At 42.2% G+C, this 16,461-nt stretch overlaps 1 protein-coding gene and 1 long non-coding RNA gene across 2 annotated transcripts in view; one reads left to right on the forward strand and one right to left on the reverse strand.

The window, feature by feature from the left end:
- The window catches only part of camk1db (calcium/calmodulin-dependent protein kinase 1Db), a 26,815-nt gene extending 15,822 nt beyond the window's left edge, over window positions 1–10,993 (reverse strand). The window contains exon 1 of the mRNA XM_004567778.3: window positions 10,204–10,993. Coding sequence (XP_004567835.2) covers window positions 10,204–10,298 — 95 coding nt within the window. The 5' untranslated portion in view covers window positions 10,299–10,993. The remainder of the gene's footprint in view (window positions 1–10,203) is intronic.
- Window positions 10,986–14,246, forward strand: LOC143419402 (uncharacterized). Its single transcript, XR_013099359.1, has 2 exons — window positions 10,986–13,415; window positions 13,998–14,246. It is a non-coding gene; the product is annotated as an uncharacterized LOC143419402 (long non-coding RNA).
- Window positions 14,247–16,461: the final 2,215 nt, after the last annotated feature.

A 16,461-nucleotide genomic window follows, 5' to 3' on the forward strand; every position in this document is an offset into this window, starting at 1 on the left:
AATTGTTGTCACAGCTGCTCCAACAAAGCATAGTATGTTTCAAAATATGCAAGAAAACAGTTCCAGCTAAAGATGGAAACAAAAAAATGCTTCACAGAAAGAAAAATATCCACATCATTTATTACAACCAGGCTACCGAGGAAGAGCTGCTACAGCTGGCGACGCGTCACCCCAGGAAATAAATGTTTCTCTCGTGCATAGATGATGAGTATAGGCAGTAGGTTAAACTCCCTTCAACCCAACGCCATAACCTGATGTGCACCTCTCAAGAAAAGTAACTGCACATCGGGTTATGTGGACACAGCACGCTGAAGTGGTTTAGATTTCCCGCTGAAGCATATTTTTTTTCAGTTTTATTAGGTGACAGTACTGACAAGTTTTTTTAACTATTGTCAAAACTGGAAACTTGTTTCAATAGATTCACACTACTAATTGGGAAGTACGTGATATTAATGGCAGCTCATTGGAAAAGAAGGAAAATGCCCTTCGTTTATTACATTACTGGATCAAAATTAAAGTCTATGTGTGGATATACAGAAAGTGAAGATCTACAGTGTTCCTAAACCCAGTGCGACTAACATCAAAGGCTCCATTATGTTTTCATAGTGTAATCACCACCTCCCAACAGGCTGTAAACTCAGCGCCACTGGCTGCAGTAAGTCCCACCATGGCCATCAAATCCACGCTAATCCCCCATCCCTCCCTCTTACAGAGGGGGGAGGGTCAGTCAGTATCGTGGTACACAAACAGAGGCCTGTGTGGGCAAACGCACACTACTTTGTTGCAAAGCCATGCTCCAGGTGTGATGAGGTGGAGTGCACTCACCGCAAACAGAACGGTGAAGGCTGGAAGCGTGCGCCCTTCTGACTTGACCTCATTCTGACATATGATGTGGGACCATATGCAAATTCAAGGGCTTGTGCAGGTGAATGAGTTGGTGCACTACTTGCTGGCCTGTTACAGCACTATCTTCCCACCACAGCTGCTGCTGCCATTAAGGCAATGGGCGTCATTCTTATTCAGCACACGCCACCAATTTCCACAGCTGTACGGACATTCGAAGTGCAAAATTCCTCCGCCATCAGCACGCGCCGCCTGACAAGCAACTCTCGAGCGTGGTTTTTCAGAGCATGTGTTCTGCTTTCTGCAGCAAAGGAAACACAATGAAGAAAACCACAGGAAGCCTATGAACTCACTGAGAGAGCATGGTTAAGGGTGTATAACACGGTTTCGGTCCCCCTTGCTCACTAGACTGACAGGCAGCAACATCACTTCCTGTGAATGACAACTTACAATGTCAATGCATGAAGCATGACAAACTGTGCTGCAAGCTCTGACTCAATTAATTCTATTAGTTCATCATTCACAGGAAATAATACGTGTGATCTCTGCTAGAAGCATGCATATGGCAATGCTGCTGCCCACACACTGCGTGTGCACATGCATACACATGGATGCAGTTATGCAAGAATTAAACTGATCAGACAAAAACTAAGTTTGCCAAGTAAAAAACTATTAAAGCAAAAGTGATGAATATTTTCAAGCTCCATGTTTCAGATTTGAGAATTGACCTACTCCAATCTAGCAAGTGGAATTAGTTTAGTATTTTATAAGCTGCATAATTAACTGAGGAGTGACAATAATCATTAGCGAAAGTGCAACTTAACTAAACAGCCATTTGGGAGCAGCACTAAGTGATGAGAGAAAGAGTCATCGAAATTGGACCCTTTATTGAACCTTATCTCAATATATTACGCACAATGAAAATGACTGTATGCCTGCAAACTGTTCCTGACCCAGTGTCAAAGACTGCACAATCAAGTCAGCACACTGACTCAATAATGTCTGAATTTTAAGTTCCTCCCAGAGCCACAGAGCTCCCCGTTTCGCTGCTCTTGGATGACAGAACGAGCTGTGTGTGACAGTCTGCAGTCACACAACACCACCATGTGCAGATATCCAACTCAAACTGGCTGACTAATGCGAAATGTGGGCTGCTCTCTGTATGAAACCAGAGGCTGATGCTGCAGATGCAGATGCAAAGCGAGCCTCCTATCTCTCATCTAGAAGAAAAAATAAATAAATTCTAGGCCACGACCTCAGCTGGTTGTTCTTGGCGATTATAAAAATGCGGGGCAATTTTGACGGAGTAAGTACGTTCATGGAGGAGGTGGCGGGCTTTGACAACAGAGCCTTGCTTACTGATATTCACAGACGGTGCCTGCATTGTGTTACTGCGGGGTAATCACACTGATTCATCTTGTGTAAGATGCATTAGAGCGGGCAGTTACGCAACATATGGGATGGAAGAGTCGGAAGTCGATAATCCAGGTAAGGTAATACCTAAAGTCATTCCTGAAAAGTGAGGCGACACCTTTAAATCAGACACAGAAGCGATGATGAAACCTGAGTCGAGTTCGAAATCAGTTCAGGGAAACCTTGTGGGCTCCCTCATTAAGACTGGAAACCAAAATCTAAAGTCAGGCTTGTAGGATACAACATTTTCTCGCAGAAGGCTAAACTGCTACGATGGTGGCTTAATTTTACAAATTTTCAGCCACGATCCCTCAAAATCTGCTATCATCAGTGTGCAGTCTTTTATTGTCTATGTGGAACACATAAAGTAGTGCCCTTCAGCCATAAATGAAACCATAGAAAGTCTGGTGATTACGCTTCTCCACAAAGATGAGTCAGGCCTTGAGCACACAAACTTTCACAGGACCTGAAAATGCATTACAGAGAATGAACACACTACACAAGAATTTCTAAAGCCTAAATTGTTCATCAGTCCACAATAAGGCAACGTGTCCACAATGGAAATTCAGGAGTGTTACTCCTCTCCCTAGGAGTGGGTGTCCTGCAAAGCTCGCACCAAGAGAACAGCGTGTAATCCTGAACGAGGTGATAAAGAACCCGAAGTAACAGCTAAGCACCTGCAAAAATCTCTACAACTTGTTAAAAATCCCATTATTAGGGGGAAAAATAAAATTCTGAATAGAAATGATGTTAATGGAAGGACATGAATGTTCCACCAAACTTCTGGGATGTTCTGCAGGCAAGGTGAGTTAGAAGCTGAATATGGCACACTATGTTTGAAGCTTAGTTGAGGGAACAATGAAAAAGCAAGAACTTTTAGAGGAAAGTGCGATGTGAGGAGAGGTTGGCAGATGCAGATATGACAAAAATGACCTGAAGCAAACCACTGAACGGTCAAAAGAAAAAGACAAAGATTCAACATCATTGCCCTGATGTTAACCAATATGGGATGCTGTGGCAAGACCTGAAATAAGAGAAATTTTGTCCAAGTCTCGTCAGCAGCTGTAGGACTCATCTAATGGAGGTTGGTGCTACTAATGGAGCATAAGCTGCATCTGTGAGCTTGCAAAATACATCCAGTCCCTTTAAAACTTCAAACTTCTGGGACTGATCTGGTCAGTTAAGCAGAGGGGTTTGTTAATCAGTTTCAGCTGCTTTGGTGTTATTAGGTAGTTCGGCTCCACCCGGATGGCATATCAATATGTGCCATCGCCAGAAGGTCTGCTGTGTCTCTCAGCACAGTCTCAAGAGCATGCAGGAGATTTCAGGAGAGGTAGTTACTCCAGGAGAGCTGAAAAGGGCCGAAGGTACTTAACCCATCACCAGGAACAGTATTTACTCGGTTATGGAAAGAGAAACTGGATCAGTACTGCCAGAGAACTACAAAATGACCTCCAGCAGGCCACTGATGTCAGAAACAGAGTTCATGAGGGTTGTCTGAAGGCCGACGTCCACCACTGTGGAACCCAACTGGCATTTACCATAGATTACCACAACTGGCAGGTCGACCTGTGAATAAACTAGAAATTAACAGTTTTTCAACAAAAATGAATCTGGCTGAATCAACTGACACAAGAGTTTGCCACTTACTGAATGAAGAGATTTAGCACTTTAGTAATAGAAAAGAAAAATGCAAAATATTGTCTGTAGTAGAGTAGGCTGAATATTTTAATGTTGGGTTCTGGTTTAAGAAATGCCAGTTTGCAGAAAAATAAATCAAACATTCCCTGCAGGAGGGGGATTTCTCTCCAACCAGCCAAAAATGGCTTTCTGCCTGTTAAACGAACTCGACTAATACATCCAGTGAAATCCAGCAGCTGTTAAGGTCCCTACAAGTGGAGCTGGGAGCCATTATTCTAATACCCTGTGGACCTCAGGCTACTTTCCAGTAATGTGCAATTTGAGGTCACTGGACTGATGATGAAAAAGAGAGCGATGGTCAGTTTACAGGCTGCTAAGAGCTACTGGTGCCCACAAAGAGCTGAAAAAAAAAAGGTTTCTGCCAAATATTGTCTGAAACCACAGATCAGTCTGTCAGATAGCAGCTGAATTATTTTAATAAGTGCAATTACATTTCCTGTGCTCTGATACAGGGCAGCTTTGTATCCTTCCAACTCTCCGAGTACACTGGATAACACAACATGGCTGTGCAGGCATTCACTGCGGTCAGAGGTGCCACGGATGCAAATGGAAATGTCTGTGCACAGTCAGTGTAGATGGAGAACAGCAGTGATGGTGGGAAGTGGTAAACAGTCTTCTTCAGGCAGAGCAACCAAGGTCCTCTATCATCCTATTTGCCTAGCTTCCACTTTCACGGCATTCATGCAGCTTTCAAGGACCCAACTTGTTTCAGAGAATTATCAATGCACAGAGGCAACAACAGTCACTTCAAAACCAACAAGTGGGGCTCTGTGAGAGGACAGCTCAGTTTAATATTGGTGTTTATTTATGAATGTCAAACTTAGAGAAAAAAAGATAATTTTCCTAAACTGGAAGCTAAGTGAGGACAACTTTGACACTGCAATTTCAGAATGTGGGATGTAGAACACATCACAAAACACTCAAAGCAGATGTAGTTGGAAAGCATTTTGGACTGCATTTGAGCCACAAAATGTAGGGAAATAAATAATGTTTTAGAAGATTTGCTTTAGTGAAGTACAGGTGTGCAGTGCTCTATGCAGTCCTGTGAAAGTGCTAGGCACACCATTACTGCTTCCACGGGAACTGATAGGGTAAGTAGCAGCCAAGAGCTGATAATCAAATACACTTGATTAACTGATCATCAGCAAGCGGGAGAACCTCTATAAAAGGAGAAGTTCTGGCAGTTTGCTGATCTGGAGCATTAAGGTGTGCATTAACACAATCCAAAGTCTTCCCAGGAGTGGACGTCCCAGCAAATTCACCCAAAAATCAGACCATGCAATGCTCAAAAAACTGCAAAAAAGCCAAATATCTGCAGGTCTCAGTTAGCATGGAAAATGTTAAAGTTTATGACAATATGATTACAAAAAGACAGAACAAGTCTGGCTTGACAGGACAAAGCTTCTTCTCTCAGAAGAACCTGGTAACACAAGTTAGCTTAGCAAAGTTACATCTGAACCAATCACTTCTGCAACAACGTCCTTTGGACAGATGAGACCAAACAGGAGATCTTTGCTCATAATGAAGATCAAAGCAAAGCATATCAGCACAAACACCTCATATGAACTGTCAAACACGGTGGTGGAGGGGTGATGATTTGGGTTTCTTTTACAAACACAGGACCAGAGGCATGTACGACAAAGCAGAATTATATCTTATCCAGGTAACTTTGTGGTTACCGGGGTTTTCTGTACTTACAAAGAACAATCATTTCTTACTAGGGTGCATCCCCCATAGTAACTTATTCTGCAAACCTAGCCTGCTCAAGGAGTTGAAAATCAACAGGTATGAAATCACCGACTATTGACCAATCAATTCTCTGGAAATCAGCATCACTAATCAGCAGCAAGATCGATTTTTATTAGTGTCTAAAGTTTTTGTGTTTCCCAAATGAACATCAGTAATAAATACAGATTCTTAGATGCTGTTTTCTTTCTTGACTTTTTCAACTTTTTTTTTTTTTTTACCAATAGGCTGTAAACAGTCTTGCTATTCAATATGCATCAATAGATGAATCAAGTCACCTATTTGTTCCTTTGGACTTTATATCAATCACAGGTAGACTAAGCCTACATTTGAATTCTGTTTTTGTATTTATATGCCATTAGAACATTAAACATCATTGGGGCTTTCGATGAAAGAATAAAAACTAATGGTCCAACGAGATCATAATCCATCAGATTTTCCCACAGTTGGCAAACAGAATAAATTTTATTAATATAAAAGTTCTTTTCCACTTTTACTGACCACAAAAGGAGATCGATCAAAACAAATAAATGTGATTGGTCAGATGATGCCAGCACCACCCCTTTCATGTGAGCTTGCTCGTATCTAGATCAGGACAACCAGGGTTAACATAGCGAGTTGATAACACTGGCTTCACACAAAGCTGGTTAAGGTAAGTGGATCCAGGTAACTGGAAAAATACCCTCTGCATGTCGGGTTTTCCTTCATTGTACCTGGGCACGTTGCAGTCACCGAGTTAACCATGAACTCATCTGCATCCTAAAGTACTGTAAAGTGAAATGTGAAGCCATGTTTTCAAAGCTTGACTGAAAAACTGCTGAAAACAAAAAGAATCAAGGTGGTGCAATGGTCCAGTCCAAGCCCAGACCTCAAGCCCATTGAAATGCAGTGACAGGACATTAAGATAGCTGTGCATAAATAAATGCCAACAAACCTCAATGAACTGAAGCAGACAAGGGGGACAAAACTCCAAAATTCCTGCACAATGATCTGAGAAGCTGATGACGCCCCATGGAAAACAATTACTAAACATGCAAGCTCTAAGGAGCCTGAAAAGAAAGTGACTGGACTAATTTAAATTTCTTGAAGACATTTCATCTTTTATCCAAGAGACTTTTTCCAGTTCTAAAACCAAACGCTGGAGAGTCCCAGGTATTTAAACCTTATCGGCATTTAAGAACCTGTTCCTTAGACCACCATGACCTGGATGACTGAGAACCTACAGATTTACTAAACATGCAGTTTTTATATCCCATTGACCTCCGACAGCTATGGTTCACCCCTATTCATTTAGAAAGGGGTCCTCAAATAACTCCTAATAAGCATTACCAAAATGGCTTGCTTTAAAAGAACGGGTTCATTCTCAAGTCTCTCATAAAGTCGGGAGGAAGCTGCTGGTGGAGACCAAAACAGAACAATTAAACTGGGGTTAATATTAAGCCTCTGTTCATCAAGTGGACACAAACGTAACTCAACCTGAAGAGAAATGTGGCCAGTGTGTTAACAGTAAGTTCAAAATTTTAAGCTTTAAAGATAATAAACTATGTAACAGACACATTATCTATATCAAACTCATCTGTGGCATTAAATACAATCCAATTATCGGGTTGCTGAAGTGTCTCACCTCACTGCATCTTACATAAGACTCACTTATACAAGAAATCTTGCATAATGGACTTAAAATGTTTACACAATGGGGAAAATAGCGTGCTGACAGTCAGACTCTAGTATGTTAGTAATATCTCAGTCAAATACTTCAAAATCTCACAACTCTTCGCCCACTGGGATGTCTGAAGCTGCACTCGGGTAACGTCAGCTTACTTAACTTGCTCCAACAGGCTATCAAGCAGCTTAGGGGCCTAAAATTAGGCCAAAGTCGAGCAGAGCTGAAGTGATGAGGACTACCTTTCAGTGGTGAAGATCTCATTAAATCAACAACAACAAAAGAGCTGGGAGAGAAGAGCGGCCAAGACCATTATAGTGTCACGGCCACAAGCTTCCTGTTCTAAAAGTCCTATCAGTTTCTGATCAGCCGCTCTGGCCTCCAGCTACTGTTCGGATCTCATCTCTTTGTTCTCGTCTTGTTCGCACCGATGTGAACTTTCTTTGCAAGAGGGCATCCAAGCATCTCAGAAACAATGCGGGCAGTCGTTGCAAAGAAACATTCACCTCCTTTATCTCAGGAGGTGTGATCATTGCGGTGTGCGTTTGAGAACGATAACACATTCAGAGCGTTTCGAAGAATAAAGGTGACAAGGTTAAAATGCAAAGATCCACTCCAAGCATGAAATGCATGATTAAAGATCAGTAAAATTAACTTTAACAGGCAGAATAGCCATTAGTCCAATGTTACTATGCATCAGGTTCTTAGGTTTGCCATTGTAACATAAGAAGGAAACACTTGTGAAAAGCACATCAGAACAAGAGCACAGTAAATTTTTTAATGAGCTTTCCATGTTTTCTTTGGCAGCAGGACACTTCCAGAGGGATGATCCCTCTCGGACAGCGATTTGGAAGCCTGACAACTGAACCAAGAGTTGAAAGGTGGAGCAAGAGGAGGAAGAGGAAGACAATCTGTCCCCTCCTTCGACCAGCAGCACTTCCTCTTCCATTTTAATCCCCAGCGAAAGCTGCGAGCTCGCTGGGCTTTTGTGCCCCAGGTGGCCTGTTGTGAACCCGGGAGTGCAACAACAAGCCACTTCCTGATTAAGACGCGTAGGAACAAGTAAAAATGGCCCTCACTCGAATTCAGCCAGCCAGGCAAGAGGAGTACACGCTGTACGGTGTGTGCCATTACAACCGAGTGCTGACGAACCAGCCCCGCAGATGTGTGCTGGGTCGTGGGCGGAGGGTTGTGTGTTCCTCCAACCTGGCCATTGTGTGGACAGTAAGTCTCAGTGAAGATGATGATGATGATGATGATGATGATGATGATTCACTGGTCTTATTCAGAGGCTCTTCACACACAAATGAAAGCCTTGCGGGGGGGGGTGAAAAAAAACAGAAAAATCAGAATTGCCTCTAGGCAGGAATGTCTGACTGTTTAGTCCAGCAGCTGAAGTGTTGAGTGCGCTTTATGAATCACCAATCTCAGAGAATTTTATGATGCTGCTAGAAAAAAACCAAAAACAAAAGAAAGCACAGCAGATCTGCAGTCACGCTGAACAGCTCAAGTTTCCCCCAAAATGAGAGGATGATGATAGGATACAGACTAATCAAAGTTTACACAAGGGGACGATGCTCCGAAGAACAAGCCACATAACCATAGTGACCAGAGACCTGTCTTTTTGTTTTTTTTACTGTGCTTCACACCAGTTTCAGCTAAATTAAAGAAAACAAACACGTTTCCTTGGGGAGACTCCATCCCTCAGCATCTCATAACAACATCAACACCACAATGACTACTTCTCAGGAAAGAGGAGGGGGAAACCATCTCTCTGGGGGGGGGGAGCAGAGCAGCGAGAACTGCACTCTGTTAAACGTGTGATAACACCTAGCAGTCTATCACAAGGCTGCTTGGATCGTGTGAGCACGACCTGCTCTGGCTGTCTCCTGTCGCTCATTCACTCAGGCTCTTCTGTCTGTGCTGCATGACTTATTCAAAGAAGAAAAAGGCATGAAGTCAGGCAGCACTAACAGCAGACCAAAATAAACTGTGGAATTCGCCTGCTCTGTGGTCCAAGGGCAAGGGACTAAGTTCAGCCAAAGATGAGGGGAGTGGAGGAGTGGAGGGTGGGGAGGGGAGGTTTCCCTAAAAACAAGTCCACACAAACCAGAGCACAGCAGTTTACTGTACAAACAAGAATCTGCCACAGTGACACAGATCCATAAAACCCCAGACGTGATCTTTCTCAGCTCAAATACATCCCTCTGTTTGGAGAAGAGAGTCAAGAGGCCGACAGAACAAGGCACAACACCCACTAAAGTCCTCACAGATGGCCCCCTTAATTTGGGGGAGCTGATTTCTTCATCATCATCATCATCATGTAATGCAAAAGAGGCCCCCGCTGTCTTTGTCACAGTTGTGCCGATAAATAAATGTCAGCCTTAACAAAGCTCTGGATACACGCGTCAGTCCTGGGAAAAAACATAAAAGCAGAAACATGCCGCAGTAGTTTCTGAATGAACCATGACATAACGGGGAGGGGGGGCATCACGCGAGTCTGACTTCACACATGATTAAGATCCCCTTCTCTCCCCCCCCCCCCACACACACACACACACACACACACACACACTGGACAATAAACTCATCAGACTCCAGGTCTGGGTTTAAAACGCCTCTATCAGCGGGCTGTAAGTTTCTGCCTGCGTCTGTCACCGTCAACCAGTTAATTCAGCACACATTCAACAGCTGTCAGTCAGCGCTCATTTCCGCCAAAACCGCTACACTGTGGCATTGTTGTCTTGACACCAATTTGCACAAGTGGACACAAAGTTGTTGGTTTTCTGTTGTTGTTTTTATCCGCCCGCAAAGCCTGCGTGTATCGCGTTACTCACGTCCCAAGGACTTCCTTGAAGTCAAAGATTTTCTTGATGTCATCGACATGCTTTTTCCAAGATCCATCGCTGGACTCGCCGTTTTCTTTCGCCATTTCGCGCAGGGGTGGGGGGAGGAGAAGAAGAAGAGAGAGAGACAGAGAGAAAGAGAGAAAGAGGCTGCCGGAGGATCACCAGTCGTCTCACCCAACCCAGGAAAAAAAAGAAAAGAAAAGTAATGCACTTCTCTATTTCGCCAAGGGCTTCCTGGCTTTCTGTCAGCACAGTCTATCTTGCCTCCTGAGCCCTTGCATGCAGTCAGGCAAACCCAAAGGGGGTGTGGGGGGAGGTATGTCCTACTCCGAGAGGTTATTTCACTAATCTGTTTGACGTAGCGGATCCCAAGCCTGAGCTTCCCCGGTGCTCAGATCACTGTGACGGGGGAAACACAGGCTCTCCCCCTCCTCCTACCCCGGGCGGGATTCAGTCAGTGTTCATGCGGCGATGCTTTGAGCAGAGGACGGGCTACTTGCAGGAGGATGACACTTGGCAGTCGCATCCGAGCTGCTGTGCCATCGAGTCACACCGACCGCCCTGTGGTTGTTATAGCAATAGGAGGAGTGGGAGGTTGCTGCTCCCGCCTATCTATCTGACAGCGCAGGCAGCGATTTAAGTGTTCGCATTGCAGCAAATCACCGGCCCGCTGGAAAGTCCTGGAGTCATCGGTGTCAGCGTCCGTCTGTGCGGCAAAAATAGATTGTCACAGTTAACACAAGTCTGTGTTTCTGCGTCTGGGTGTTGCACATGTGCGTTGGATTTAGAGGCAGGTGCGTAGCCAGGAGCAATAAGGGTTCATGAGCAGCAGGGGATCCTTGTTTCCACCCACACCCCCATTTCGATTTTCTGCAGGGGTTTTTTTTTTTTTGTCTTAACTTTTTAAAAAACCTAAACTCTTTTATAATGTCAATTGTTGGTGTCTCTACTGAAAGTAATTTACAACTTTTTTTGTATTCTTAATTGTTGAGGAAAGGTTGAAATAGTCGTCTGCAAGCAGAACTGCACCATGAAAAGATAAATATTTATGCTGTTTCCAAGTACACTAGCAGTCCAATCAGATCGTCTTTTACAAAGCAGGAAATGTCCTTTCTGTGTGGACTTTGCATGTTCTCCCTGTGTTTGTGTGGGTATTCCAGCTTCTTCCCAAAGTCCAAAGACATGCATTTAGTGGAGTTATGTTAATTAATTATTCTAAATTACCCATAGCTGTGAATGTGAGTGTGAAAGGCTGCCTGTCTCTCTGTGTTGGCCCCGTGACAAGCTGGTGACCTGTCCAAGGTGTACCCTGCCTCTTGTCTTATGGTCACTGGGATAGGCTCCAAACAGCCAGAAGACATTTTTAAACCATTTAACTTTTATCTGTAAATTCTATTACAGGTGTTGCCTCTTTGCCCCCGACATCAGCTTTATAACCTGCAATGCAATGGGCTCAGTGTCTGGATTAGTTGGCTCAGAAGGATAAGAATTAAACTCCAGAGCAAGAGGTCAGGAGTTTGAGAAGTGTCTCCTTCTTTGGGCCAGTATGATTTGTGTTTACAAATCAACAATTTTACAAACACAAAAGTAGTAGTTAACTAGGGCTGAGCTAAGACCAAAATAACAAACACCTCGACAACAGAGCTAGCCTAACCAAAAGCTTCCCCCCCATCTTCCAAAACAAAAGGCATCTCAGCTCTACTTACTCCTTCAACCATGCACACAATTATAGTTGATGTTACAAAAAATACTGGATTTGGAAAACAAACAAGTGAATGATCCTCTCTACAGACCGTGGCTATCTTGACTCCTTATGTAAGGTGTGGTCACCAGCCTCGAGCCAATCGTGTTTGAGCTGCACCTCCACATTTCAGCATATTCTACCTCTTCATAGAGGAAGGAACACAGCAGTTGCACACAATGACACAAAAATAACACAGCAGTCATAACAGTTCTAATCAATAAGACCATAATATAGATGAATTCTTGAAATTCAAGAAAGTCCTATAAGGATGTCCGGGCAACAGCGAGGTTACGTCTCTGATATCGGCACAGCTTTAATGTCGGAACTATTAGCACAACTTTTGGAACTATTGAACCAAGACATGAAGAAAAGAAGGTCAGCTGACGGTTAATCAATTTCTAAATGTTCGCCTGGTGGCCTGACATTGGCCTGTTGTTGTACATTTCCTGTTGTCAAGACAACCGTTCTCATTTGGCTCAACATAAGCACCATCTAACGCCATCCCTCAATTCAGACAAAGAAAAATATTTTTTTTAAAATAACACTGACCTTTTATTTAAGTAAAGTAAAGTTTGGATCTTCAGTCATTAATTAATGATTTAGGAAAAAATAAATAAATACAAAAAATTTCTGGCTTTTGAAGTAGAGCATGCTCCACATCAGCAATCATTGTGGCCTTTTTTTCATCTTCACTAAACACAGAAACAGAGTTTCAAAATGACAGTTTACAACAACAGTCATCTTTGGACTCTCTACATTGAAGGGTGGGGATCTTAAAGTGTAATAGAGAGAACCCGGAGAATCCTCTGTGAACAAGAAAACAAAAAAGGGAAATCGTCCAGCAGAACCAGGCTCAGACAGGGTCAGCTTTCTCCCATGACCAGCTGGGGATGAGAGGAAAAAGAAGAAAGAAAAGTGAAGCATAGAGAAAGAAGACAAAAAACAAAACTACAGGAGGAAAAAAGTTAAAAGCAAAAGCTGCATATAAAGACATCAGAAGTGAAAGAGAGGACAGTGGGGGAAACACCTCAGGGCATTGTGGGAAGTCCCCCAGCAGTCTGACCCTCTGCTAAGTGATGTTTCACGCTCGACTGATCCTGCCCTAACTACACAGCAAATTCCAAAGTGTTAAATTTTTTGGTGTTAATAGTCTCCTTGCAAAAGTAGAGTTAATTTTACTCTAAGTAGAGTCACATTCTTTTAATGTAACTCTGAGGTGTAAAATGATAGTAGTTAAAATCGAGTGTTAAAAATGAGTGTTTCTCTGTCAAATCTGGAGGTGTTACAATGGAAACATTAACTCCTGACCTCTTAACTCTGAACTCCTAGAGGGGCTATGACACCAACAGAGTAAATTCACAGACTCCGCCCCCAGCACCATAGGCTCCAATCGAAGCTGAAGTGAAGCCGTTTCAGAACATTTTGCTCTACATATTTGAGTTGTTTGCCATGCTTGGTAAGTCATTTTTTCAAAGATTGTTTCAATTATTATTATGAGCTTCTACTTCTGTGGCTCTTTGGAGTTGAGACAAAGCTGTGTGAAAGGCATTAGCCGTGTTGCTCGGTGATAGCATAATATTCTGTTTTAGCTAGCTGAAAGGTATTGTTTGCGGGCAAATACCACAGCCTTGGAAAAAAAGCTTGCATGTGAATTTTCAGTCAAACTTTTGGTCAAATACACCTAAAACAATGTCTAGAATGTGAAATGTTGGTATAATGGTGCTACTTGAAGCCTGAAAACGATCGCCCATAAAAAAAAAACGAGCAAACAGCAGTAGCAGGCGTTCTGACTGGATTCTACGTTAGCATAGATCCCTCCAGAGATTTGTGCACACGGTTTAGGTAAAAATGAAAAAGGTTGAGGTTTTACATTTAGTTCAGTATTACCTGTTGCCTGTGTCTTTGTCTTTTGGGAAAATACTTTACACAAGTAATGGCTCAAAGAGGATTCCTTTTTTTTTTACTGTGCTGCAATTGTTTACTGGATTATTTGTGCCGTTAATTAGTGTCAACTAATTTTTATTCAATCTCCGCACAGGATATGCTTGTGAAGATGGAATATGGGGGAGAGCAGAAGTGCGTTGCAGTTCCACAAAGTGATGAATGAAGGACATGCATATTGTATTCAAGAAATAAGTGATGAGAATGCTGTTATTTGCATTTACCATGTCAGAACTTTTGATAAACAAAATTCTAATGAAAGTGAGAACATGTATACTGTTACATCTTTCAGAAAATGTTTTGAAATTGTGGTGCACAGTTCAGAATAAAAGTTTTTCAAAAACCATTGCATCTTTTTAGTAAATGTTTATTTCCAAAAGAAATTTCTAGAAGTTCAGAACAGTAAAATTCCTGCTTTTTAGAATGAATTAGAAGATAACTCTTACGTAGTTAAACTAAAATACTCTTTGAGAGTTAATATATAAACTCTTAACACCAAGTGTTAAATTATCAACTCCAGACAGATTTGGTGTTTAACACTAAATCAGAGTTAATGTACCAACTCTCCAAAAAGAGTTAAATTAACACTCTCTGGTGTGGACCCATATAGACACTTTAATAGTGTTGAAATCAAATCCGACAGTGTTAATTTGGACATGCTGGATTTGCTGTGTATAAGCATGAAATCACAAGCTTAAAAAAACCTTCCTTTAATGATGTCACACCCTCTATCACATTGCATCATATCCTGTCTATCTGGTAGTGTGTGTTAGTGTGTGCCACCCTTCTGGTCTGTGTGACAAAACCATTTAATCTTTCATTTACTGTATGTGATCAAGATTTCTTGTAAAGAAACATTTCATGATCATCTGAACGTGTATTAATTATGTTAGATTCTTGCATCCTTTCACCTTCAACACAATAAAAAAAAAAACCCACCAAATTATGTCATCCTGGTTTATTTAATCCTGAACCCAAAATGGGAGATTGGCGGCCAGGACAGGGTACTGATAGCTGAAGGCTCCGCCTCCCATTCTAGTTTTGAAACCCCAAAATGCCTTTTGTTAGGATAACATTGTACTATGAGGTATTTAAGATCGATGGGGCATTGATGGAGTTTGTGTGTAGAGAGAAGGATTTGATTCTGGATTTGACAGGAAGCTAATAAGAAGTTGAAGTGGGAGAAATATGATTTTATGGCTCCTATTAATGCTCTTGCTGTTGTATTTTGGATCAAATGAAGGTTTTTCAGGAAGTTATTCGGAAAACCCGATGACATGGATTTACAATAATCCAGCCTAGAATTTATTCTGGAATAGCCAGACCTAATATACCTCCATTATGAAGTTTTTCAGATATACTGTAGCTTAGTCACTGAGAACTTTGTATGGGAAGAAAATCACTTTAAATTGTTCCCTGTTTTCAGTTGAACTGTTGAATACTGTAATTTTTTTTGAAGGATTCCTCCTCTGATCAATTGCGTAACTTGTTTGGGAGGACATTGTCGTTTTATTTAACTGAATGAACAATCAAGCAGAATAAACACAACTAATTAAATCAAGGTCATGACTTAAAGCTAATTTTCCTCATTGCTTTACACAGAGGTGTTGTTCCTTCAGTCTGCAGAAAAATCATCCACCCACTTTGTTTTTGGATTTTTGAATCCAGCCTCCAAAAGTATCGATTATCTCATGTCTTTCTTTAACTGGAAAACAGCCATTTAAGAGTGCGTCAGCCTTTATTGAAATCTCATGTAAAAAAATACGAGAAAAATATGAATGCAGGACCCAACAACTCTGGGTCCACTCTAACAATATCCTGTCTTAAGCTGAAGTATGGTTACGCAACTGTAAAATGGTAAATGGCCTGTATTTGTGTAGCGCTTTACTAGTCCCTAAGGACCCCAAAGCGCTTTACACATCCAGTCATCCACCCATTCACACACACATTCACACACTGGTGATGGCAGCTACATTGTAGCCACAGCCACCCTGGGGCGCACTGACAGAGGCAAGGCTGCCGGACACTGGCGCCACCGGGCTCTCTGACCACCGCACCACTGACAGAGGCGCCCCAGGGTGGCTGTGGGTAAAGGGATCTATTATACTCCTTTACAACTGTGCATTTTTACTGTTGCTGAGCATTATCATGCTGAGCCTTGGTGATGCCCCTCAGTTGAACCTCTGTCTGAAAAAATCTGCTTCACTTCTTTTCCCTTTAAGCCAGCTTTCATCTAATTTGCTCTCCGTCACATAATGGTTAGAACCTGTGTGCCAGATATGACCACATAAGTAATATTCACTGTCAATGACATCATACAGAAATAAGAGAAGGAAAAAAAATGGACATTTGTGAAGCCTAAAGTTACTGGCTCACAGTAATTCCCTGTACATATGTTAATTTATTTGAAACTATGCCTGCAGATGAAGTTCATCAGACCAAAGATATGTTGGAGTTATCTGGCTTCACTCACCAGAACATCATCAGGTTACAGGAAGGTGGTTATAAACTTGGTAAGTCAATCACAGGATTTCCCCAGTCTTATTACAAGCCATTCTCAT

Source organism: Maylandia zebra, linkage group LG7 (genome assembly GCF_041146795.1).
Source record: "Maylandia zebra isolate NMK-2024a linkage group LG7, Mzebra_GT3a, whole genome shotgun sequence".
Taxonomy (NCBI): domain Eukaryota; kingdom Metazoa; phylum Chordata; class Actinopteri; order Cichliformes; family Cichlidae; genus Maylandia; species Maylandia zebra.